At 40.2% G+C, this 26,203-nt stretch overlaps 1 protein-coding gene across 2 annotated transcripts in view; it reads right to left on the bottom strand.

Moving 5' to 3' along the window:
* Window positions 1-17,967: 17,967 nt before the first annotated feature.
* Window positions 17,968-26,203, bottom strand: part of PDE4D (phosphodiesterase 4D) — a 348,269-nt gene continuing 340,033 nt past the window's right edge. For both annotated transcript variants that reach the window (XM_059491975.1, XM_059491976.1), the window contains 7 exons: window positions 25,992-26,090; window positions 25,742-25,906; window positions 24,025-24,124; window positions 20,249-20,403; window positions 19,617-19,739; window positions 18,957-19,139; window positions 17,968-18,403 (listed from right to left, as the gene is read on the bottom strand). In XM_059491975.1, the coding sequence (XP_059347958.1) occupies window positions 17,990-18,403; window positions 18,957-19,139; window positions 19,617-19,739; window positions 20,249-20,403; window positions 24,025-24,124; window positions 25,742-25,906; window positions 25,992-26,090 (1,239 nt within the window). In that variant the 3' untranslated portion in view covers window positions 17,968-17,989. The remainder of the gene's footprint in view (window positions 18,404-18,956; window positions 19,140-19,616; window positions 19,740-20,248; window positions 20,404-24,024; window positions 24,125-25,741; window positions 25,907-25,991; window positions 26,091-26,203) is intronic.

Raw genomic sequence — 26,203 nt, 5'->3', positions numbered from 1 at the left:
CACAGAAATGCTCGGCACATTCAGGGGGTGTTGACCATGCTCACAAGCTCCTAATGCAAAGGAAACCTGCTCTAAGGGGCTGCTGAGCTGCTCTGTGACAGCTGCAGTAACTGATTCCTCACTCAGCAGGGAATGAGCAATGTCTCATGTAGGGGCTTGAGGTGGCACTTCCTTGTCCTCAGCAGCACCCTTGAGCCCCTGCTCAGACACCCAGGAGCTTTCCTGTTTTACCAGCTCAGACAGAGCTCCTGCATATAAGCAAACTTCACTTTTGAAGATTATGATTAGTGAAAGAATGAATAACATTGGAGCTGAGAAGCCTGTCAGTCCAGCTCTGACAAAAATTGCCCTATAGAGAAAGAAGTCTCTTCAGAATAAGCAGCATCTCCAAAAGAAAGATAAAGCGGTTTGGAATAAGAGCTTAAAAGTAAAGTATCCAAGTAATTGAATATAATACCGGACGATCTTGTTTTTAGTCAAACTGCTTTAAGTAACTACACGTAGTAAAGGAGAGGGGAGTGGGAGATTATGGCTCTTCTTAGCTTAATGACACCAAACCCACAAAGAATTCCTGCCTCCACTTAGCTACAGTGCTTGTCTCCCCAGGACTGACAGCTTCCTTCCCCACCAGATCCTGTCACTGGCTGTCACCAGTGGATTCACATGTTGCTTGTTTCATATGTGACATGCTAACTAGAGACCTTCTTTAAAACAGGCATTTATGAGTCACTTGCTATTCAGCTATGCTATCAAAAAACCCCATAGTTTGAATATATAAGGGCACGAAATAAACACTCTTAAAACACTGAATAATTTTTTCTGACACTATCACTCTAAAGTTGAAAATCCTTCAAGTTCCTGGAGCAGTGCAGCCTGGTTTTATCACCACAACCACATCCGAACACAGGTCAGGGCTCTTTTATATTCCTCAGCATGACAACCTCTACCAGTACCTCTGAAACACGAATCACATCTCAAGGCAATGTGCTCAGCTTCCCACTGTTGACTGCTGGGCTGGAAAACCTCACATGGTTTCCTATTGCAGGAGCTGCTAAAAGGTGGAGATATCAATAGAGAATAAAAAAAGGAAGAAGAAAAATACTTCTTATGCCCACAAATGTGCATGTTTTTGGCTTTCAGCTTGTTTTCACATCAGACAACACATTTTCAGTATTTAGGGAAAATAATTTCTTTCATAAATGAATTTACTGCCATCAGCTTCCTGAAAGCAAGATTAAATCAGTTTTCCATAGCAGTCATTTAAAACTCTCCATGTTTCTGAGCCTGCATAGCTTCAGGAAGAAGAAAAAACCATCCTTTAGGCATGTAACTGCACATGCCCCATGAGGTCTATGTAGCAAGATTTTTACTTTCAATTGACTAAATTATGTTATGACCGGGTGGCGCTGCCATTGCTTAATGCAACATGTGATGCTGGTTGCGTTGGAGGTGATTCAATAGAGGCAATGAGCTAAAATTATAGCACGCACTCTCTGGTTCCTGTTGTTCTCATTAGCAGCCTAAATTTCCATCGCACATTCATGATTCTAGTTATAGGAGAGCTAGATGCAATTCGCACCTGCGTAGGAGGTACAGGAAGAACAGTGTTCTGCTTACGTCTCACTTGTAAGCAGTGTTTTGAACAGCTCACTAGTTTGTACTGATTCTTGGAAAGAATCACACCTATTTTTGAAGAAAGCAAAGCCACTGCACACACGGTGGTTTGCAGTGGTCCTGCCAGGTGACAGCACAGATTCAAACCCAACCATGGCCTCTTCTTGAATGTGGCAAAGGGGTCTGCTTCATCTCCCTGTTCTGTTCCAAACATCTTAAATTGCTGGGTGGAGCATGGGATTGTGGCCAAGCTAGAGGCCTCAAGCTTTTGCAGGGCATCAAGAAAAATGAACGCATTTTCAAACCAAAATATCTTCTGCTTTCGCTTGTCCATATCATCAGCTTATAAAGAAGCAGGAACTTAAGGCTATGTGTTATCTTTTGCATATTCTCTGTCTATTCAAAACTTTCAAATGCTGTAAGAGAAAGCTGTGAAATAAATAGCCTCTGGCAGAATTTTTGCTTCCATACTAGAGTACTGTCTGTGTGGCTGAATTAAAAGCCTGGGTCAAGATGCAAGGCTGCTGTGGGAAGTGAAGTCTGAGTCGTTGTGAAAAAGTGTTTGTGAAGTTGGTCAATGAATGTCAATGCCGTGGGGCTTTGGGAATAATCTTTTCTCCACAGCAGGAGGAAGCTGGGCCTGGCCAGCACCAAGTGGCCTGGACATGGACAACCCAAGACAAAGCTCTGCTGTGGTCAGATTTGTAGGCATATGCTGTGGAAAAATGGGAAAAGGAGGTTCTGTAATTTTGCCTGGGACAGGCTGGTTCACACTGCTTTAGTGGGAATCACACACACTCACCTGAGAGCTGTGCATGATCTGTGCAGGCAAAGGAGGCAAACACCTGTTTGCCTTGCCCTGCCACTGCTGCCTCTATACAGATCTCCATAATCATCAGATGTCACAATGAGAAAGCAGAAAACAACACTACTTTGTTTTTCCTATAAAAAGGCATGGATGAGTTCATGAGGCTTTGTTACATTTCCCCTTCTTTTGGCATGCTACATATAGTCTTTCAGAAGCTGGAGCTGAGAAAAGAGGATGGGAGGCTTCAGTCATTGCTTCAAATGGTTTGGTATTAACATGTCACCAGCATTTCAGGGGATTTATCAAAGTCAGGAATAGCAGGTGACTCACAGGCAGTGTCTGTGCTTTTGTACATGTCTGGTTCAGGTAATGAATTTGCTCATTGGATTTTGTGTGTCATGTAAGTGAGATGGGGGATTTATCAAGGCTGCATCTGGGCTTGGCTCTTGGAGTAGGACCTCCCCATGGTGCAGCTCCCTGAAATGGCCCTAAGGCATGTGTCCCACTTGCAGCTCTGAATGGCTGCACCCAGGACACTGAAGGGCACAGTGTGCATTGTCCCAGGAGGGACATCCATGGTCACATAGCTGTGGCTCACTGCCCAGACACACCCTCAAAGATCTTGTTCAATGGTTTGTGCTGCACAATTCCCACCCTAATACTTGGTCTCTGATCTAGGTCAGCAAACGTTTTTGTTACAGTGGTACTGACAGAGACTGTGGGAAGAACTTTGTGCCTGGCAGTCACTGCTTTTCTACATCCCTGAAGGAAAATAGAATATCGTTTCTCTCCCCAACCCTCCATCTTTTCTGCTTTCTTCTCCAGTGTGGCGGATGGAATCCTTTCAGAGACAGACAGGATTCCCCAAGGAGTGCCTTACTCTGTATCAGGTGTGAATGTGTTATAAGTGTCCTGGGAGTGATCACACCAAAGATCACTGGTGGAGTGATCTTCGCCTACTTGGCAGCTGCTTGTTCATTTCAGCAGCAAAGACCAGCATGCTGTTTTCAATGCTGTCTCTAATTAAATACCGGAAAGATGACCAGGACTAGCACTAAGGCGCCCAGACACAGTATGGCTACTACCATGTTTCCCCATGTTCCAGGGGCTACCAGTCTGCAGAGGATATTCCTTTGCTTGGGAGATCTCTCTATGGGATCCCTCTATGGCAAAGCCCCGGACTTTCTCTGGGAGCCAGAGGAAGACAGCTTGCATAGCAGTACCCTTCAATTCTTATTTACTTTTCTATTGCTTTGCAGGACCCCTCCCCTGGAACACAGACCAAGGCTCCTGTCAGAGCCCGATGCCCTGTGTCAAGGTCAAACACTGCTCTCAGATGTTGTTCTCTGCCTGAAACATTCCTGAGAAGAGCTCTCTGAAGCTATTCAGTGGCCTGCCCTTACACTTTGGCACCAGATGACATTACTTACTCAGACCCAGCCAATGGATCCCTTTGCCAGGCTGGAGGGCGAGCCTGTATTGATTGCCTGCAGACACCATTTTCCCTTTGGAAGGACCAAAAACCACTCACCCTAGTCATTCTTGCAGTCCTGGCTCTGGGCAGGCCTGACCGCAGCACTGCCACCCAGACATCCCACAGCAAGACATCATGCGAGCATAATAACTTCTTTTTTCCCACTCAGCCCACCTGTGATTGTGGCTATCTCTCCAAGTGCAGTGTGAGGAGACGTAGAATCAAACAGGGCTTCATAGCATGGTCCAAATCCTATGACCTTAGATTTAACAGGTATTCTTGCAGTTAGCAATAAACTTCTGCCCTGTCTCTCCCAGACAAATGCAAATAGCTTAATTGCAGGCAGATGTTCATTACACAGATGCACCTCAAAATATGGGCTAGAGGCCAGGTTCCATCCTTTTCCAATTGGAACACCAGGCACTGAGAACCTTTAAAAATTTTTACACTGCTGGGCTTCCTTGATCCATCCCAGCCAAACAAAGTTGGCTTTGTTTAACTTTTCTACTGTACTGGCATCTGTCAAACTCAGTTTTTAACCTTCTATTTTGGTTGTTGTTTTTGTCACATTACTCCAAGCAGAGGAAAAGTCTGCTGGGTGGTTCAGTGCAAGATGTCTCCCTTGGTCTGGTGGCCCACAGCCTCCTGTTCCTTGAACAGCAGAGAGCCTGTGTGTGGGCACAGTGACCCTTCCCATGGCATCCTGGACAGAGACCTGGATAGGTTCAGTGTGAATGCAGCTGCACCGACCTGGGAGGGTGGGAGTGTATGATGACAGCACCCCATTCACCCTGGGCTGGCTGCTACACTCTCTGATGAGTGTCATCTCCACTGTTTGTGAGGATGTCTGTCCTGTGCAGAGGCACAGGAAGGGAGCAGGCACCAAACATTGGTTGCTCCAGCACACATTTCTGTGTCTTTGCCCAGCTGCACCTTCAGTGTCAGTGTCATCAGTGATGCTGGGCTTTGTGTGGCAATGTTCCCTGTGGGTGACTGTACCTCCCTGTGAGAGGTACCTTCCCAAGGGGCACAGGAGACAGGCCAGAGATCCCACATGCTCTGTGGCTACTTCATCCAGAGTAATCAGAAGGAATCAAGCACGTCCTGCAATCTGGAGTGAGACAGAGAGAATGGGGCCAAAATCCTTTTTCTTGGATGCTGCAAGGGCTTATTTTCAGTACAGCATCAAAGATACAATTTAGGGTTGAAAATACCTGTTGTTAAATCATGTTTACCAGGAAGCAACATCTGAAGAGGTTGTTTCTGGGAAACTCAGAGCCAAGAGAAGAATGTTTGTCTATTACATACCAGTATCACTCACTTCAGATATCCATTCCAAGCAACATAATATGAAAGAGGCGAGTTGTCCAATTCCAGCAAGCAAAGAGAGCAGAACAACCACCTTCACAGTGCCTAAACAAGGAAGCTGAAAGTGTGAGAGTATTGAGATCATGACATATGAAATACAAAGAAGGAAACCTCATGGAACCAGAGAAAAACAACAGTGAATGCTCCAGCCAAAGAGGAAAGGATCCATGCGTTCAGCAAAGCTGCAAGCGCAAAGAGTTGCTGGGAGGAAAGATGTGAGAAGTGATAACAAAATGTGGTGAATCTGATGAACTGCACTTAAAATACAGTTGACAAGTGGCTTAGTTCTGTAGAGCTGAGAAAGAAGTGGATTTAGAGTGTGGTCAGAGCGAGTCTGTAGCCCCTCCTTTGACTCTGCGACCTCTTCCAGCTCCTCCCCTCCTTCTGGAGGCTGAGAATCACTTTGGGAAATGGGCTTTGTTGCACCCTAGCTACTGGAAGAGGAGGAGATTTTTAATCCCTTTTCAGTGCCTGGCAGGAAAAGGAGCTAACAGAGACTGTGTCAGCTAGGAAGATGAATATGCTGCTGAAACAGCCTTTGCACTCTGCTCATAGCACAGGATTGGTGGGACAAAAAAAGCACTCTGCTATTACAAGTGGCCCAGCTAATACGCATTATTTGAGCCGAAGTGGGTTGGGATAAACATGCATTTGGGCAGCAATGCTGGCAGTAAGTCCCTGGAGAAGGGTAGGACAGGGGTGCCAGTCTCTTTACCACAGTTACTGCTGCAAGTTCCAGGCTTGCACAGGATCCCCACTGATCCCCAAGAAAATTACTGACCATTGCAGATGAACAGATACAGATTTCATGTTTTGAATCAGAGTTTTTAAGATGGCCCTATCAAATCTTACTGCAAATAAATTTGTCATTAACAAAACCCACAGATAAACAGTGGCAGAATTCTGCAAATTTTTTCTGGTTTTATGAGAGAGCTAGCTGTGCTTTCTCTCTTCATTTAGATAAAAGAAAAAGAAAAAAAGAAAGAGAAAGAGGAAGAGGAAGAGGAAGAGGAAGAGGAAGAAGAAGAAGAAAAGAAAAAGAAAAAGAAAAAGAAAAAGAAAAAGAAAAAGAAAAAGAAAAAGAAAAAGAAAAAGAAAAAGAAAAAGAAAAAGAAAAAGAAAAAGAAAAAGAAAAAGAAAAAGAAAGAGAAAAAGAAAAAGAAGTAAATAAACTAAAAGAGTGGGCAGTATTTTATCACCCACTCTAGCCTACACAGTCAGACTCTGTGACCACTTGGTCATCTTGCTTTTTCTGCAGCTAGGGTGAACCCTGAGCCACTTATTTTTCTAACTGAGTGTCTAATTTAAAGTCTATTTTAATAATTGAAATGCCACTACCTGTTTGATCCTTGAGACTTTCTTCACTGCCCCAACATAGAGTACATGACATGCTTTAAAGTGCAGGCAGAGTTCACTCTGTTGCATGATTTCCCCATGGCTCTGTTAGTGTGAGCCATCTTAAGCAATGTCTGAGCTCTGTTCCTCATAATGCAGTAACATCTGTGCTCCTGCGTGCCTCTGTGAGTGTGCGTGTTTGTTACTGAGTGTGCTCGGCTGCACAGCTGTCTTAAGTCTTGCCTCTGAGCCATGAGCACTTTGCGGCTTATATCCAGAGCAGGGTGGGTGGTGCCTCAGGACTGCGCTGGTGCCCCAGCCCCGTGCCCTGTGCGGCAGAGCTGTGGTGCACACAGCCACACCAGCGCACAGCTCGCCCTGCAGCCTCTGCTCCTGGCAAAGGACAGGTCAGCCAGAGCCTGCAGGACTTGCGTTGCATCAGTCAATGAACATCCACAGGTTCCCTCTTGCTGACGTTTTCTGCAGGGGATGTCCTTTCTCACAGGCAGTCTGAGGAGAGGTTCCCTCCCGGTAACTGCTGGAATTGCTCTAGGGCTCACCCACTAATTGGCTGTAGAGGGCTCTCTCTTTTTCCAGAGCACAACTGCTGCACTAGAGAAGCATATTCATCCATACATTCACACAGAATTTCCTCTTTTCAATCAGTATCTATAGCTATACCTAGTCTATCATCTGTATCTAGAGCTATATCATCTATCTATCTGAGTGCATATGCATCTATATGCTTTTTCACACCAAGCATGGATTAGAAACACAACAATCTTCCCTAAGGAGCTAGTTTCAAAAGCTCATTTAAGTATTAGTGATTTCTGTACGGTAGAAGCTTTTCAGAAAGCCCTAACTTGCAGACATACACCACTTCTACCAAACTAAAGCTTTTTAACAGATGTCAAACAACCAACCCACCATCTTGACATGGATAATTGCTCAAAGTAGTCAGGCATTAATTTCTCTCAGTATTGGAAGAAGTTGCTAGTTTTTGTTGGTGAGAAGAGATGATGAAACAAGTTGTAGAGGAACTGAAATAGGATTCTAATCTGCCATGCTAGTGCTCACCACAGATGTTTTCCAAGGCCTGACTTACTTCATATAAGCTAACCTGTAGGCATTCCTCCAAGGACTCTTTTCTTCCTTGCACCAGAAGTGTGACAGCAGAAGGTTCCTCCCTCACCCTGTAAGCATGCTGTGGCCTCTGTCTCTCAATGCATGCTGAACGTGCAGCTTTACTGCTACTCTAAAGGTAGCATCCCTTTATCCACCTTTTTCCCTCTGTGCTCAGACACTCACTATAACATAATTCTTCATCCAGGATTATTCCCTTGTGTACTCCCCTGCATCAGCCACTCCTGAGAGATATCTGGGTGGGAGTTTGGGACCAGACAAGCAGCAGAACCAGGTACCTTTGCAGAGTGGGCTCAGGAGGCTGCAGGGCACCAAGACCCAGGCAGTCCTTATTCTGCTGCAATGTGCCTCATGAAAAAAAACAGGATTTTGAGCTGTTATTTAAGAGATTCTCATAAACCTCATGTTTCCTTCTCCTCTCAGAAGCATGAGTATGCTGCTGTGCCAGCCATGCTGCAGATGTCAAGGTTGTGTTCCCTATTGTGTGTTTGTTTTCTCTTCCTGGAGAACCTTCATGTCACCTTCACTTTACCTTGTATGGCGCCTTCACCTTTTGGGATCTACCACTATTAGCTACAGCAAGCAGCCCAGATTTTCACTTCTCTTACACACAGAGCAGTCCTTCCCAGAGCCCTGGTGCGAGAGCAGCTGTGTGGATCTGCAGACATGCCCTTTGGCTGTGACAGAAGATAACACGCCTGAGCCCCGCTTCCCCACTGTATTAATTATTAATGAAGCTGAACATAAGAGCAGTTCATCTGAAGTAGCACAAAGAAGAAAGGAATGATTCATACCCGCCCTTGCTAATGCTTTCAGATTTGCTGGATTTCCAGCGGCCCAAAATTAAATCCCCATTCCCTCCCTTTTTCTTTCTAAATGAGGTACAAAGCTCTATCCAGCTAGAGGAAATTTTAATTTATCAGAGGCAGAGTGGTCTCCATATGACACCATCAAGCCACATACAAAACAGTCCAAGAGCAATACCTGGAAATGCAACATGGGGTTTTGGATAGGAAGTCTATTTCAAAGGGCTTTCTGATCTATTTTTCACAATGGCATGCTGTTCTGTGCTGAAATGAATGTGTAGAGATTAGCATGTGCCCAAAGCAGCGGTTTCCTCCCACCATGAGCACAAAAAAATCCCATTGCATTGGCCAGTGACTGGCTAAGCTGCTCCTCTGCAGGGCCATGGCAGCATCACAGCAGCAGGATGTGCAGCCCAGGGTTGTGGCACAGCCAGCAGCACCCCTACATCTGGCGCACCTGGTGTCCCCAGAAAGAAGTGGGAATGCACTGCCTGCTGCTGGGTAGCTCCTGAAAGCGTGGGGAGAGTGTCACTGGGATTTCATCTCCATTGCTCCTGAATCCTGCGCAGCAAGGAAACCACCATGAGGACAGTCATTGCTAAAAGGAACCAAATGCTAATGTCTGCTCCCCTGGGGAATAAACACCATTAATGATTGGTTGCAGGGAGAGCTGCAACTACGAGAAGAGCTGCAGAACTCTGCAGAAATGCATCAGAAAATTGTTCAAATTTAGCTAAAAAAGACCCTCCAAGTTTTTAGGTTGGCTGTGGGAAACAACAGTACTGGCATCCCAAAACATCACCCTGGCTGCTGTGCCACAACCCCCCACTCGTCCCCATGAAACAGTGCCATTGTTCTTGGTTATGATTTCCACCACTCTCCAAGCACAAAGCCCTGAGGATTCTGCGGCACATTAAAACTGTCAGAGAAAATTCCTGCACCACTACACACAGTTTCTCCAGCCTGAAATCTTGTGCAAGCTGATGGGCAGCAGAAGAGCTCCAGGACTGCTGTTGCAGGCATCCCACAAGGAAACAGTGCTGAGAGCTCCCACTCCTCCTGGCTGGTGGAGCACTGGAACAGCAAACCCGGCAGACCAGAGGGTCTGAGGCTTGTTGCCAACTTACTCAGACACAAAGGCTGAATGGTTCTGCAACAGCATATTTTTAAAGGGAGTCCCCACTAGTCTCTCCAGACAGCAGCAGGCCTGGGAGAAGCACCAGAAGACATTAATATTTATGGAGGGAATTCTGGTGAGGAAAAAATGGACAATGATATCAAACATTTCTAGTGAAGCATGAACTTGAGAATTATTTTACTTACCTGCAGGGAAAAGACACCAAACCATTACTAGTTCAGTTAGAAGTCATGCTGCTGAAGGTTTTTTCAGCTTGGACAGAATAACGAATAAATTGAATACTAATGGTGTTCATTAATACTAATTACTGACTGAGGAGGGTGCTAGGAGACAGCCCGTGTCCTGTGCCCCTGCTGGGGACACTATCTGTGTCACATCTGCCCTGACTTTGCTGTGTTCTTGAATGTCGCAGATCAGAGGCTCCAAATGGTGTAGCACCCCACTCCCATTTGGGAAAACAAGATTTCAAGGCCTTTGAAATTTACAGAGTGTGCCAGCTACTGCCAGCTGGCCCCAAGCGAGGGGGCAGCGATACTCCATGGCAACCCACAGGAGCACAGCAGGTTTCTCCCTGGGGCAGCTGCACTTGACAGCACCTGTGAGAGTTTTGGGGTACATTTCAGCCTCAGGGCACAGGCAATTTTAAGGGATATCCAGCTCTCCGATGATTTCAGAGCAGCTGGCACAGCAGCTTGCACACTGCACTGAGCAATGAGCACTGAGCCATGACCTTGGCTGCGCAGCTACATGGGCAAGGAGCAACTGTGCAGCCCAAAACAGAAGTGTGTAACAAACACAGCTCACAGCGATGGGTTTGGTTGTGACTTGTTGCTCCTCAATCTTCCCCAGAGCAGCAGTGGTTCTGGTTGAGCCACTCCTTGAGTGAAGGATTTTTTCTTGCTTTCCTCACTTCACCAACCTGTCCACTGCTTCTCAGTGTGAAGGCCTGTATGCCTACTGCACAGGAGAACTTCAGAGGACACAGCTGGAGGTTGTATCCCTGCTAAGAAATGTCAAAACCCTGAGCTAGATTGCAATAATCTCTTATTCAAACTTTTTTTGGTCCTTTTTTTCCCCTACACATTTCCTTAAAACATCTCCTCAAAACATTTCCTCAAAACATTTCCTCATTCTCTCTCCTCACTTGTGTCTTTCCCTGGGTTTCATACTCTTTCATACTTTAAGGCAACCCCAGACAGACTACTTTTGATAGGTTTCAAGGAGATCTTGTCTTGGTTTAACCCCAGCCATCGACCAAGCTCTACAAGCTGCTTCCCCACAAATGAGGCTGGGAGGGAACCAGAAGGGTAGAATATGGAGAACTCATGGGCTGAGGTGCAGGCAGTTTTTAATAGCAAAAGTTGCACATGCAAGCAAAGCAAAATAAGGAATGAATTCACTGCTTGCCATGGGCAGGCAGAAGTTCAGCCATCTCCAGGAGAGCAAGGCCTAATCGCACATAATGGTGACTTGGGAAGACAGACTCCTCACTCCAAATGTCCCCCCTTCCTCCTTCTTCCCCCAGTTTATGTAGTGAGCATGATGCCACACGGTCTGGAATGTCCCTTTGCTCAGCTGGGGTCACCTGTCCTGGCTGTGTCTCCTCCCAGACACCCCCAGTCCCCTCCCAGACCACCACGGCAGCGGGAGAAGCAGAAAAGGCCTTGGCTCTGTGTGAGCTCTGCTCAGCAATAACACAAACATCTCTGTATTGTCAGCCCTGTGTTCAGCACAAATCTAAAACACAGCCCCTGTGAAGACAACTAACTCTACCCCTGATAAAACCAGCACATGGTAAAATAATGAATTTAAGTTATGCTCTTAAGAGATTTGGCTATTAGTTTTCTGGAGTCTCAGAAGATTCTGAGGATTTTAAGCTAACTTTAGCTGTCTCTGACTAGCCCCATGCAATGACGGCTTACAGGCATTTGCTGCAAGCCAGGTCCAACACATGTACAAAGTATGCCTCTGTAGTTTGACTACTACATGCTGCAAAACCTCTATTTTGTTTTCCAGACTTCTTCAGATAAACAAAAAATGGTCTCTGCTGCGTAATAGAAATGCTGATATTGTAGGCATCTGAACTCAATGGGTGTTAGAGAAAGATGGGGGTAGGACTGGAGGTAACATGATTGATGAGTTTCTGATCTCAGTATTTGCTGTCTTCCCAGCTCATCAGCACAAGTCAATTAACGCTATCTGGAGTCCTATGTCTTCTCCCTCCTGCTTTCATAAAGGGCTGTTTACTCAGGTGTCATATCTCCCATGCTCAGGGCTTGTTTATCTGAGACAGTCATCCCACATTTTTAGTCTTTAAAGCTGAGATTAACTCTGTGTTGTATTGAACAAGATTTTTAGATTTTTATATATACATCTTAACTACGTAAACAGTTTTTACCAGTAACTTCAAAGAACTCAAAATATTTGCTCTGCAAAAAGGCAAAAAATTACAGCTTTTTACCCAAGGAACTGAGATAAAAATCAAACTCAAACTCAGTTCTCCTAATGTCCATATTCAAACTATGGGATGTCTTTGATGAGATGAGATTATTTCTCCCTGCTCGGGTTTTGCTCCCAATTTGTGACTCTGATTTCTGTTTGGACTTCCTATCCCCCTTTATTACCTTTTGCAGATTTCTCAACCAGTTTGATGGAGGAAGCTAGAGATTTTCTTTATTCTTCAGACTAAACTAAATTGAACTAACTAAGGCTTTTATAACATCTTTGAACTTTTTTGTCTTTTCTTTTTCCTGGAAAAACCTAAGCAAAATTAATCACAGCTGGAGAGAAATTGGACTGATCATCCCAGTAAACACTACGTGTGCTAGTAGCTGTGACTTTCATTTTCCACAATGCAGAGAGATTAAACAAACAAAGCTGCAGCTATTCAGACTATTTGTCTCATTAGGAAATAGAAGAGTCATTTGTTAGTGAATACATTCAACTGCTACAGCAGCAGCTGTCTGCACTGAAACAGGGGATACATTTTGGTTTTGCTGTGAAACTTCTCTATTCTGATTCATTATTTCCATGCGCAGAGACTGACAAAGTAATGCCAGAGAATGTAGGAAGGAAGCCATGAGCTACTGCTGCCAGCTTCAGGCTTGTGCACGTCTGTGCTACCTGATCTGCTTACTGAAAAGATTTTCGTACTGCCAACAATAATTTGGGACTCCTTCTTCCTTATAATAATAGCCATGATGTATGCAAGCCATTTGCTTATTAGGGCTGCTGGAAACACGCAAGAAGGAGCCTGACAGGAGTGACAGACATAATCTAATTTATCCACCCACTGCAGCATCCTTCATCTTCCCCACACAGAATTTATCAGCATTTTCTGACACAAAGGTGTGAATGAAAAAGGAGTCCTAAGAATTTATTCTCCTTGCAAACAAATCCCTAAATCCAAAGAAAGACCTAAGAGACCTAAAGGAAAAAATGAACATAAATTTGTTTTTTTAATTCAACCATGAACTATTTTCAGTTAAGCAAATAGTTCCGCAAAATGTCATACTGATCCTGAATGCCAGACACCTAAAAGGTGCCTGAAAACCACTTTAAGTTTTGGACTCACACTAAGACCATATTTCTTCCTCAAGAAAACACTATAATTTATGAATTCTGTTTTAAAGAGAAATTTTTTTTTATCATCCATTTGGAACAAAGATTGTAACAATGTCTAACTGTGGTACATTTTCTTTTTTTTTAGTTTGTTTGGCTTGGTTATGTTTCTTTGTGATGCAGCATATTGTCCCTCTAGAAAACTTTTAGACATCTAGTTTCTGTAAAGCCATTGAAGCCAGTGGTAAAATTTTCTGAAAACTGAAAGACTGCAAGCCTTTCTATTATAAGTCACACCTTTGCGGATTAGGTTTCCTAAAAAATACCATATTTGACTTTTCTCATTTGCTCATATTTATTTTGTTTTATCTATGCGAAACACTATTCTAACAAAATATTGTAATCAAATTATTCTGGAAATGTGTTTTCTCTGAAGCTGTCAAAACTATGGGAGGCATTAAAAAAAAAAAGGCAAATTAAAAAAAAATCAGATGCAGTAACTAGGCAGAATCAACACATGCTTTTATTTCCATTGCATATAAAATTTCATATGAAGGTATTGATGTACAGTACTAACCCATAGGCTGTAAGAGAGGCTAAGAAACCAGTGAAAGAATAGCCATGTGCAGTGTTCACACAAGTTGCCACTCTCAAGACATCCCCAAAGAAAATACCGAATTAAAACAGTAACAAGAAATTGTTCAGGATTTCTGTTGTTGTAGTGTCCCTTTTAGACCATATAAAACAAAAGCATTTGAATTCCTTTGGGCCAGGGCTGCTAAAATCTACAGTTTGTGTCAAAAAGGAGATTCTGGTTTTTCTTGGAAAAGAATCTCTCCTTTCATGAATAAGTCGCAAGTTACAAGGGCTGGGCATCACTGGAATGGAGAAGAGGTTTTTACCTCACTCTGGCAAATTCAATGATACCAGCTCTGAGTTATCCAGAGCAATGTGACAAGTCAAACAGCAAGAGTTGCTCAGTCCAACCTGCAAACCTAATAGTAGTGTTATTGAAACATCTAACAGTTTACTGCTCTTCTGGAGAGCTACTGCACTATGCTACACACACCTGCACAAAGCTTTAGCTACACCTATATAAAATAAACTTTGGCTACTCGTAACACTAATATTGGAAAGCATTTCCAAGGCTGAAGTTGTATATCCTACTATGGATTCTGCTTATACAGTGATCATTTGTGCTACTAAAGAAGAGACATTACAGACAATTGTAAAAGTGTATGAGTTACACCCTCTTAATTCTGATCATTCCATTTCCCAATATACATTAAAATCAAATGTTTATTAGAGATGCTTTCCAAAGCTGTTTCAGTGCATTTCAGCACTGAAATGCAGCATCAATTATTTATCTTTTTTTGGAACAAAAAATGGCTGCAATAATCCCCAATTACAGGCTGTAAAAAGATATTCAGAGACAATAAAATTACATTACCAGAAGTTTGCAAAAGCTTGAACTTCCAGCAGGGTCAAGAATGAAAATTTATTGTAGTATTTCACATATTAGCTTGTAAGAGTATCCCCCATCGGTTAGCAACTAAAAATATGTAGAAATGCCCAGCCCCAGCCCCAAGGCTACCTTACTTTCAAATGCAGCTAAACAAGAAAATATTGTTTAAAGTTAAGGCACAGCCCTGGGACCAAAGACCTGCAGCTTTTTAAATCGATATATCTTTATGTATTTTATACTTTTCTTGCATCTTCCATAAATGAGCTCTATGGTGACACTGAATATATTACAGAAGAAGAAATGTACAAGGAATATGTATACACAATAGTCATTCTCTCACCAAGAGTTTCCAGATACGGCAACACCACCCTGACAAGGATGATGTTATAATAAGAACTGATAATTTACAATTAACATTACAGTATGTACATTACAATAAATACATGGTTGTAAACAGAGACAAACAAGACTGTATTACAGGTAAGGTCATTTGGTGAGAAAAATGCATGGCACAAAAAATAAATAATGCATTTGAAAAGAACTGTCAAAGCTTTCTATAAAATCCATTTCATTCAAGTTTTAAACTTCTGAATGCTATTTGTTCTTTCTATATTCTTTCATTATCCTTTTTTAATGACACAAAACAATTTAAGAATTTAAATACAGCATTACTGAGTACAGCAACTTGCAAGCTAAAGTGTAGTTTTATAAACAAGGTGATTTTTCTTTTTTCCTCCCACTCAATATCCACTCACTGCATTTTTTTATGGCAAAAATATTCACAACACATAAAGCCACTTGTAAATTGTATTGTTTTAAAGCAGTGTACAATGCTAAAACACACTTTGGCAAAAGAGGAAAAAAAAGATTGTACAGTGCATTATATCCCCAACTCTAAGAAATGGTATAATTTTTTATGATTTGATTGTCCACATGTACAGGTGTATATCTCACAATATGGTTTTATGTTTATTTACTTTCAATTAGTGCAGAAACAAAACCTTCCAGGTCCTACTGGTTATTCTGGAATTTATATTGCTTTTCCACTACTGAGGTTCCAGGCACTCTTCGGGGGCTGAAAGGACTTTTAGATGGATCAATTCAGAAAGAAATAATGAAAAAAAAAAAAAAAAAGGCATTTAAAAAAAACCTTATAACACAAAAAAACCCCAGAGTTATCTTCATTCTTTTATTTCTTCTGCATCTTCTGTGCTAAGGCCCTGTATGGGCTAATGGTAAAGAAAATTATGACCTGGATATAGAAGAATGCAAAATTTATTTAAAAGTTGAACTATTAGCCAATTAGTTTAAAATGGGTTTTTATTCTAGATCTCTGGCAATTTAGAAGTACCTGCATTCATATCTGCAAATTTGCTACAAAAAAAATCCTAAGGGAAAATAATGGCTTGCTGCTATCACCTTTTGTTAAGAATTTATCTTGATATTGTAATCTTAACAGAATTTTGCAATGTAGGAGTCTGTTAGCTTCCACAGGCAACTATTTCCAATCTTCTACACTCAAAACTACAATTCTAATGAGAAGTGGAGGAAATAAAATCACATCTTCCATGTGACGAAACATCAAGACTGAAAAATGACAAAGATGAACTCCTACCTCCCTTTAGCTTTCCAAGTTATGGAAGCTTTCAGTACCAATCAAACTGAAAGGTAGGATTCCCTTAGCACAAACTGTTTAAAGGATGAAAAGATCTGAGACTGAAATAATATGGAGAAAACTACAACTCTGATGATGCACTGCTCTTTTACACAATAATATAAAAAGGCAAGACTGGCCTGGCTCTTCTAGCAACAAAGACATGAAAAAATAACACAAATCATCATTTTTATGTTGTACACCTCTCAGATTAGCAAATGCTTTAACTAGATATCTACCCAGATTAAAAGTTACTGGGAGTCATAAGTTGGAAATATTACACTAATGATTTTTTGCACCAGAACAAGTATTTCATACATTGTATTAGTCTGTTCTGATTTAGCAGTCTATAGCTCCCAGACAAAAGCAGTCCGAAAAACCATGTTTCAGAGGAACAAAGTTGATTAGAATAGCAAAAGAGGTGCTTTTGTACTGATGACAATTCATTACTCTTTTTACAGGCTCTGGTCCTGTAAATCCTAGTGTTGGTTGGTCCCAGCTGGTATCACCGGGACCACTTCTTGTAGTAAGACAGAGTTGGCAGGATCAGGCTACTATGAGGACAAAAGCACTGTATAAGTCCACTAACATATCTGGGAAAATAGTGATGAAAAAACAAATAAAGAAAAAAAGCTATCCTACTGAAAAAGTTTTATGTCACACAAAGAATACTCATGGAACTCACTAATATATAAAACAATAGACATTTACAGCTCAATATCACCATGACATTCTAAGGTGCTAAAAAAAAAAAAAAAAAAGAATTAAAGAAAAACCCCTACAAGTATTATCCAGTGTAGTACAGATTGTACTGAAAACTTGTAAGTTACTCTTTGGAAAAAAAAATAACCAGTGGCAGATGAAAGTGGGGTTTTTTTAAAATATAATACCTTGGTATATTTAATAAAAGTGAGCTCTAAAAAAGATCTCTCTTTCACATATTATACAAAATGAAAAAGTTAGTGCAACCCACTGGGTCACATTTTTTTCAGTCATGTCTCAGATTAGAAATAAGAAAATTATGTAATTTTCACAGCTTATCTTCATGTTGGTAACAGAATCCATTTGTGTCCCATTATTCTTGTGAATTTGTTTTCCTATAGGAACCTCAATGCTTTTTCTGTCCGTTTCCTCTACAGATGAACATTATCCAATGTCTTACAATACAATACAATTAATTCAAAAGCTATCAAAGCACACCAACATTCGTTTGGCAGGTGGTACTCCTCTGAAAGCATTTGCTATATTTAATGGAATCTGCCAAATAGAGACCTTATTAAAATGCAATTTATGGATGTTCTCCCCCTGCTTTCTGACAGCATGGAGGTGAAAATTCTGTTTACAATATTCCTGAGTGCCAAACTGAATCATCAACTTCAGTTTTGATCAACAATCATTCTGGCAGATAACACCAAGTTTTGACCATGGTTGTAGTATGTGACATATACTTTGGAAATCACTGCCTCATTTAAAAAATAAAAGAAAAATAAAAAATCCGTAACAAAACTGAAAATACCCCAGCCCCCCTAACCCCCCGCCACAAAAAAAAAAAAAAAAAAAAAAAAAAGAGAGAAACAGGAAAAGAAAGGGAGTGAGCAAGAGAAAGAGACTGTGTTTTCATTGTTATGTGTCAGGAGAATGTTCTTCTACCATACAAGACTCTGCTGTTTGGTTCTCCTCCTCCTCCACTTCTTCCCCTACTTGCTCATCAAGAGGAATTTCAGTGGATTCTGAATCCTGGGTGCAAAGAGTCTTGGAGTCACTGAAGCTGGTGTCTTCTTCTACTTGACTTCCACTGTCCTTTTCGGTGTCTGACTCACCATCTTCCTCCAACGTTAGCTCAAACTGAAATTTTTCAGTTTGACCCTGCTTTCCCTCTTCCTTTTCTTCAGGTGCAGGAGAGGGACTTCTAGGGATTGTGCTCTGGTACCATTCTCGATTGTCCTCCAGTGTATCTAAGATATCCTGGGCATCCGGGTGAACAAGATCTGCCCATGTCTCCCACAAAGGATGAACAATGTAATCTATAAAACCCACCTGTTTCAAATAATGCAAGAATATGATTACTCACAGAGAAATTAGTAAGTCATGCAAAATATGAGAAATATAATGCTAGGAAGAGACACAAGGTACATTACCCTTAGAGGTGGCTGAAAGGAAACCATACTAGTGTATATAACAGATAAAGTCCTTTACTTTTCAGAAGTCTGTTTCGGGATATTGGATAACAGCATGGAAAGGATTTGATTTCAAGTGAAATTCCAAACAACTCCACTGCATCTAGTGAGCTAGATACCTGCTTTAAATTTAATTATGTTTTTGAAGGAAACCCCACTCAGCTGTACAGTAATTTCTTTTGGCATGTATGCTGCTTTTCAGGTCAGGACAGTGATGGAATCCCTTCAGCAAACATATTGCCATGCATTATGTTTTCACAGTAAAAGTCTCAATTTGCCTCATTTATAACTGAGGAGCTGAATTAATTAATTCAGAGGAAGAAAAGAAAAAGGTGCATTCAGAAATTGTTCAAAACATGACTATGTACTATCCTTTTCTTCCAAATGTTTAACTACCTTATAAAATCAATTACCTGTGATTTTTCTACAGATGCATTGTGCTTATCACACATGGGACTTATCTCCATTCCCCTTTCTCGTTCCCGGTCTCCCTGACGGAAAAATTCCTCCATTATTCTATCTGTCCATTGGCGGTAGAGGTGGAGCGGCTTGGTAGGGTTGCTCAGATCTGCACAGTGCACCATATTCTGAAGAACCTAGAACACGTCGAACACCTGTGGTGTTACTGCACTGAAGAAAAGCAGCTCCTTTTTTATTCACATTTCTGGTGACTGTAAAACAAAATCTTTAAAATACATGTAATGCAAAATTTATTCTAAACAGCCAAAACTTATGTGGTTGTGTGCTTTTCACACTTGGAGTAATAGCCATGAATTACCTAGCTTCTGCTGCTTCTGTCGCTATAAAGGTCACAAAATCCTTGTGAGAAAGAGAATCACTTTTTTGATAATTTGAAGGGAAGGTCAAATGCTCATTCAGTCCTGAACTACCCTAGCACTTTGTTAGTCTCCCAGAGAATCACTTAAACCATGTCATTTAGATCAGGGAGGAAACAGAAGGAAGCAGCAAAATCATGGTGTGAAAGAGATAGCTCTAATCCATGCTGGAGAATGGGGAAGACAATGTTTTCAAGTATGTAATACAAGTGCACATTTTCAGATGCATTTCCTTACCTGAATCCTGTCTGAATAGTTATCAAGAAGCAGGACACCAGAACTGGTCACTTTTTTAGTTTCAACCATAGTTTTTAAATCAGCCAGTAGATTCATATGCTTAGACATATCTGTTGCAAGTACCTAGGAAAAAACAAACAAAAAATGAACACTATGTAAATTATTTTACTGGAGTTTTTTGAATAATAATTGAACATATAAATCAACATTTTTGGAAGGAACCCATAGCTTCTATGCCTGAATACATGACACAAGTAAGAGTCCTGTATATTCATAATAGTAGGTTCTCATATTAGTTTTTTAAAGAATATGACAAAATCATTGTTCAGCATTGCTCAGAATGAACTGATCAGCCCAAATTCATCATTAACTCAGTAGCAAATTTCTACCTGTAATGGTAGAATGGCATCATCAAAACCAGCTTGAAACAGAATAGTATGCCTTCCAGAAATGCATAGAAAGTGAGTGGAACTTAAAAGACCCCACTATTTGTATTTGGGTAAGATATGACAAAACTTTAAACTTTCACTTCATTGTTTATGGGCCTGATGATGTGTAATTTATTATAAAATGTTTCTGTGCTTTGTTATTTGATGTCCTAGCTCTATGGAAGACAAAATCTCAAAACTCACAATGTCAATGACCATTTTCCTCAACGATTGTCTCTGTTTTTTGGTCAAATTCTGGAAAATGTCACAATTTTCTTCCTGCAGCAGCTTGAAACCCACAGCCAAGTGATGATTCTCCAGTACTGATGAGTCATTGTACATCAAGGCGAGTTCAGAATCTGCAATAACAATTGCAGGGCAGAACGTTACTAAAGCCTGTGCTTCTACCAAATCCCTTAAGATCTTTTTCAAATTCATTACATGCATAACAAGATTTACAGATAAACTGTTAGAAGCAGCCCTGAAAGTTACAGAATGATTCACTGAATAACTTACTAGGTCAAGCCAAAGTTGAGCAAAACAAAGAAAAGGCTTGGCAATGATGCAGTAACACATGCCTGGAGTGGCAGGTTAGAAAAAATATAAGACAGTTAATTTTTAGAATGAATTTTCATATCTGTAAGAGGCAACTTAGAAAATATTATATGCATAATATATGCATAAACACACCTCAACTAAAACACACTGATGTGTTGTCTTCTCATGCCTCTCTGTCACAATACCTAAAATTCTACTGTTAGTCAAGTTTCAGCTTCCCAGCACTTTGACCTGGGAATACACAGCTGAGGCTTTTCTGCAGGTCTGCTGAGGAGCACCAGCTTCTTGATTTTCAAATAATTTCTTTCTGCAGTTATCTAAGATGCTAAGATGCCTAGTGAACTATACAGTCATTAGTCCATGACAGCTGAAGGCTGGCAGGATGGTATCAGCTATGCTTCTGTCTTTTCCATGTAATGTCCTGTGGTGTGAAACTGCAGGCAGTGGCTTGAATGCTGCCTCATTTTTCGTGTGGTCTGTCCCTGATGCTGTCTGTAGTACTGTCTTCACCAATGGAATTATTCTTACCTCAGCCACCCCATATGGCCGTGACAATAACACACACTTCCCAGACATGCCTGTGCTAAGGCACACATATAAGGTCAGCTTAGACCTGCTGAACAGATAGCTCTGAAAAATCAAAGCAATTACAAAAATGTCTGCACAGCTTTAGCTTTAACACAGGTATACTGAACAGTCAGCTTGCATATGCTTTAAGATACAGCTTGTAAATAAATCTATCATAAAATACTCATATAATTTTTAAGCGATCATACTTTTCCTGTGCTGTAGTAACTTCTGTTTATTGCAGCTTTTCTAGCCTAAGTCTAAACATACATCAGTCTAGTCCACTCTTAGTCCTCTTTTTTTCTTTTACATCAGCTATACTTTAAAATGCCTCTGGTTCAACAGGAGGACTCTAAAAGCTTTGATCTTCAGATTTCATTAATCTCATTATCCATTCTCCTGCTGTCTTTCTCTCTTGTCTTGAATAAATCAATCTGTTGAATCAGGGAAGTCTTCCTCTGCCTTTTCTTATCCCAAAACCAGCAAAGCCATAACAGCAAAAGCAGAAAGAAAGCAAGTTTGTAAAATGTTCTCTCTTTCGTTTTTCACAGAACACATACAAAGCTTGCATACTTGTTTTTCTCATGCAGAAATCATGCACTAGTTTATTTTCTTTTCAAACAGCTTCTGATTTGCTGCAACTGCAAAACACTCCACATTGCCAAAATACTTTAGAAGATCTGGAGCTATAGACACAGCTAAAATGCACTCAACTTCAAAATGGACATAAAAATGGAAGAAAGTTCCCCCTTGGAAACCTCTTTAACACATTGTAAGATTCAAGAATATTTTTCTGGAAGGACAGAGTTACAGTGGTAAAATAAATATCTACATCTACTCTGATGCTAATATACTTCATATTTGTTTGTTATTTAATAGCATTCAAGAGGGATTTGTTTAGTCAACAACGCTGTAATAGACTTTATATAGGAAAATAATAGTCAGAAAAGTCACAAGACTAATAATAAAAAAATATGAAAATATGGCAAATATGTACATACTTTAACTAAGTCCAACTAAGTCTATCATGTAACTAAGTCTATAATGTTTTTTTTAAAATGCATTTTTATATTTAGATGAAGAAATAAAATTAGATGGAAGCGAATTATCCTCTAAAAGTTAGGAAAATTTTGGATTTGAGAAGCAACATTAGATGATTTTTTTATGTCTCTCTTCCTGCAGTTTCTTCCTTGCACACAAAACAATTTAAAATAAACAAAATCTCTGTTTCTTTCAACCTTGCAACAGCTGAAACTTTCAATTAGTGTTTTTACTTGATTGACCAAAAGCCTCCTTTATCAAAAGCTGAACTGAGAAATCAAGATATGTTTTTAAAGCGGATAATTATCAGTATGAATATGACTCCTACATTAGCTGAATTTCAATCTAACTAGAAGTAAAAGCTTTATGCACCACTACTCATCCTTTCAACTAAGTCAACACTCTTAAACCTAAACAATTCGTTGGTTTCCTCACAGAACCTTGGAGCCACCAAGTATAACCTGGTACTCAATTTCTGACTCAACAAGCAAGGAAAAATCTTTACTTACATATGCCCACTCTTAAGATTCAATTAAGAATTTGGTTTTTGCACAAAGCTTGATTCACTCTCTGCCTGCACTGCTGAACTGTACTGGTCCCCAGTAAAGCACAAAAAATAGAGTCAATCTTAATCCTCTTTCATGAGGATGAGTCATAAAATTCAATTTCATTATAGGATGGCCCTTAGGCCATTGAGACAAACAAATCTAGGTGCAGGCTAAACTGAAGTACATGTCTTATTTGAATATACAGCAGCAATGAGTCAGAGCAGGAGCTCCCTTCTTCAAACTCTACTGCTGATTTGGGGTCATTCTATTTTAACACCTGTGAAATAGATTCTGCCCATGTGCAGAAGTGACAGTATCTATAAATGTGCAACCAGATGGGTCAAATACACAACGCTAGGTATGTTTCCATTTCTGTTGCTTTTTCTTCTTTTGTGCTTGGATTAATAGTATTATTTAAACTTTGCACTTCTGGGTCAGTTATCATAAAAGGAGAAGTTGTCAGAGAGCAGAAGAAATAACACAGTATGATGGAACTGGTACTGACCTACAAAGGGCAATAATAGTGACATTAGGCAACAAAATCCAAGCAAGTTGCCACTGGGGCAACAAACTATTGAGTAAATATGTCATAATCAGGTTCAATAAAGTTGACAGTGTTTTTATTTCAGTAGATGACTGAAGGGATAGAGGTTCAGCAAGACTGCCAACAACAGCCTTGAGGAGTGCAGAAGTACACTGTGTTTCAAATTCGGAGATAACATTGGAGTCAGAATAAACCAAACATGTTTATCATAGCTGCAGAAACAGAGTGAGGAAATTCAGTCTACAAAGCATGAGAGATCAAAAACCAAGTACAGGATACAGGATTGTCTGTCTGTTTGCTAAAAAGAATCATGCTTTTCTGCTTTCTGAATTTCTACCCTTCGTCACACCATGTTTCCAATATAAGCATATAAATTCTTGTCTTGTCCTTTTTTTTTAATCTTCCTTCATTCTCTTCTTAAAACTTTACCTATTTAATGTAAATCAACTATATTTCCAGGAGAGAAAACATGCAATACATTGAAACAATGCCAGGTTTATAGTTTATACATCAGTAATTCTTGCTAGAGTGTACTGTGTAAATCATTACTAGAGTTAGACAAAATGCAAAGTAATATCAGGTTTAAAATATAAACATCTATATATTTATTGAGAAAAGTTAGAGATAGAAGCAAACAAGGAATGAACTGGTGGTATTTTTCAGGTGCTATGTGCATAACTCACAGCAATTTTTTTGAGAAAACCACTAAGCATCAAACTTACTTGTGTTGATAAGAAATTGGTTTGAAACCCCAGGATGATCTACATCATGTATTGCACTGGCAAAAATTGCTGCAAGAATCTCCAAATCAGTGAACACCGCCTAGAATATAATGAAACAGAAATGACAATGACCAAACTGTGAAAAAGTGTTTCCAATAAAAAGGATTCTACTTGATTCTGGATGTGAACAAGCAAAACACATTTAAAATATACCATGATCTCTAGAGACTTTACACACAAGCTATCAAACACTTTGTAAAATCACCAATTATGTAGAATTTCATAAATATTTCAAGTTTGGCCAAAGTAAAGTGATTTGCACTTCATACAGAGAGCATCACTAAATTCTGCCACAACTGAAGTATTTTCAACTTCAGTCTGTACATAAATCCACGTTTATTAGGCAATTAAATACAGGTTTCTAACTTATAGCACAAATTAAAGTTAATATTTCAACCTGACTCCTCTGTATCTGTATTTGAAAGATGCACATCTTCTATCTAAAGGAAATAGCAACAGACTAGACATCATCTCACTTAGCATTTACTGCTTTTCCATTTGTGTGTGATTTCTAGGAAGATAGGAAAAAGAACTGCAACAGACTTGGAATGAGCCCAGTGCCCTGTTGCCAGAAGCACCCACATGATGCAAATGTTTTCAAAATTGATCAAGGACAGCTCAGAAGGGCAAAGACCAGCAGTGGCACTGGGCAGCCATTGCCATTTCACCAGCTAAAGCTCTGCTGAGAATAAGGCCATGAAAAAAAAAGTCTGGGAAAAAAAACCCCTACATTTTACTGATGACTAGCTCAGCTGTGTGGTGACGCCAGTGGTGTTTTAAGAACATTACCTGATCTTCTTGAGAACAAGAAAATTTTTCTCAAGAGATTTCAAGTCTTTGAGGATCCAAATGTGCCAAGATCCACTTTTTAAGAAGAAGGTAATACAGTTGTATTCAGTAACATTAAAGATTGCCCATTATAGGAGAGTCAAAATGCAGCCCTTCTTGAAAATGAAGTTAAATCCTTTTGGACTAATAAAATTCCTACTACTTCCTTTGCCTGAATTTTTCTAACTGTTTGCTGGGATATATCAACATCAATGTTTGCTATGTTAAGATCTGAACTGTGCTTAAAGAGAGAAAATCTCCATCTTTCACATCCATCTACTTCAGGGATTTAAGAACTTTCAAGACGAGAATTGCTACAAAAATAACAGATTAATTGTTTTCCCAAAAAACTTTGCAATATTTATTGGAGGGGGGAAGTGTAAGAAAAGAGAGTCCAGTGAAAATTTAGTACATGTTCCAATCTGTCTTAGAAAAAAATACAAAAGTAGTCTTTCCAGATCAGAATAAATTTTCCTAAGAACTTCCACTTACTGTGGTTAGGCAGAATCCCACATGGGAAATAACTACAGAACAGGATGTAGCATAAATAATAAGATGGTAGAAACAAGATATGCATTGTGTTACAGTGAAAAAGCTTATGACAGCAAAAATTTCCATGTTTTAAAATGAAAAGAAGTGATGTATTCTGCACAATATTTACATGTAACTTTGATCCTCACAAAATACCTTTAAAAGAACAGAATTCATCAAAGAAATGCTAAGATTTCTTTTAAAAATATTGCAGAAATGAAGATCTTTAATGTTTAGGAGACTCTCAGTGCATCCCTTTCTCTCATAACTGCCACTTTTCTTCTTCAGTGTAGTTTACCTCTAATGCTGGGGTTGATAGTAGGACATGGGTTGACTGAACAACATCTGCAGCATGTATGTTATTGTGATACGCCACATCTGCATGGTAGTGGTCTTCCAGGGTCATCAAGTAAGTTATTAAAGTATCTACTGGAATCTTAAAAGTTTTTAACAAATCCCGCTCCTATAAAAGTAAAGGAAAAACAATTAGATTTCGAAGCACAGAACAGTCTCCAAGATAAAAAAGCAACATGACTGCTCAAACTTGCCTGAAAAATAGTGTGCATGATGACAGTCAGAGGTCTGTTTCCAGATAACTCTGCTACTCTGAAAACCTGAAGGCCCCACTTGTTCAAATCTTCAAGTTCCTAGAGTAAAATCAAGCAATGAACAGGTTGAAACCTAACATAAAAATTCCTGCAATTTTTGAGAGAAGCAATTATAAACAGAGGACTCATTAAGACCTGGCCAATGTGCAAGT

The sequence above is a fragment of the Ammospiza nelsoni genome, chromosome Z (genome assembly GCF_027579445.1).
Source record: "Ammospiza nelsoni isolate bAmmNel1 chromosome Z, bAmmNel1.pri, whole genome shotgun sequence".
NCBI lineage: Eukaryota > Metazoa > Chordata > Aves > Passeriformes > Passerellidae > Ammospiza > Ammospiza nelsoni.
This window is presented reverse-complemented; position numbering and strand designations above follow the sequence as displayed.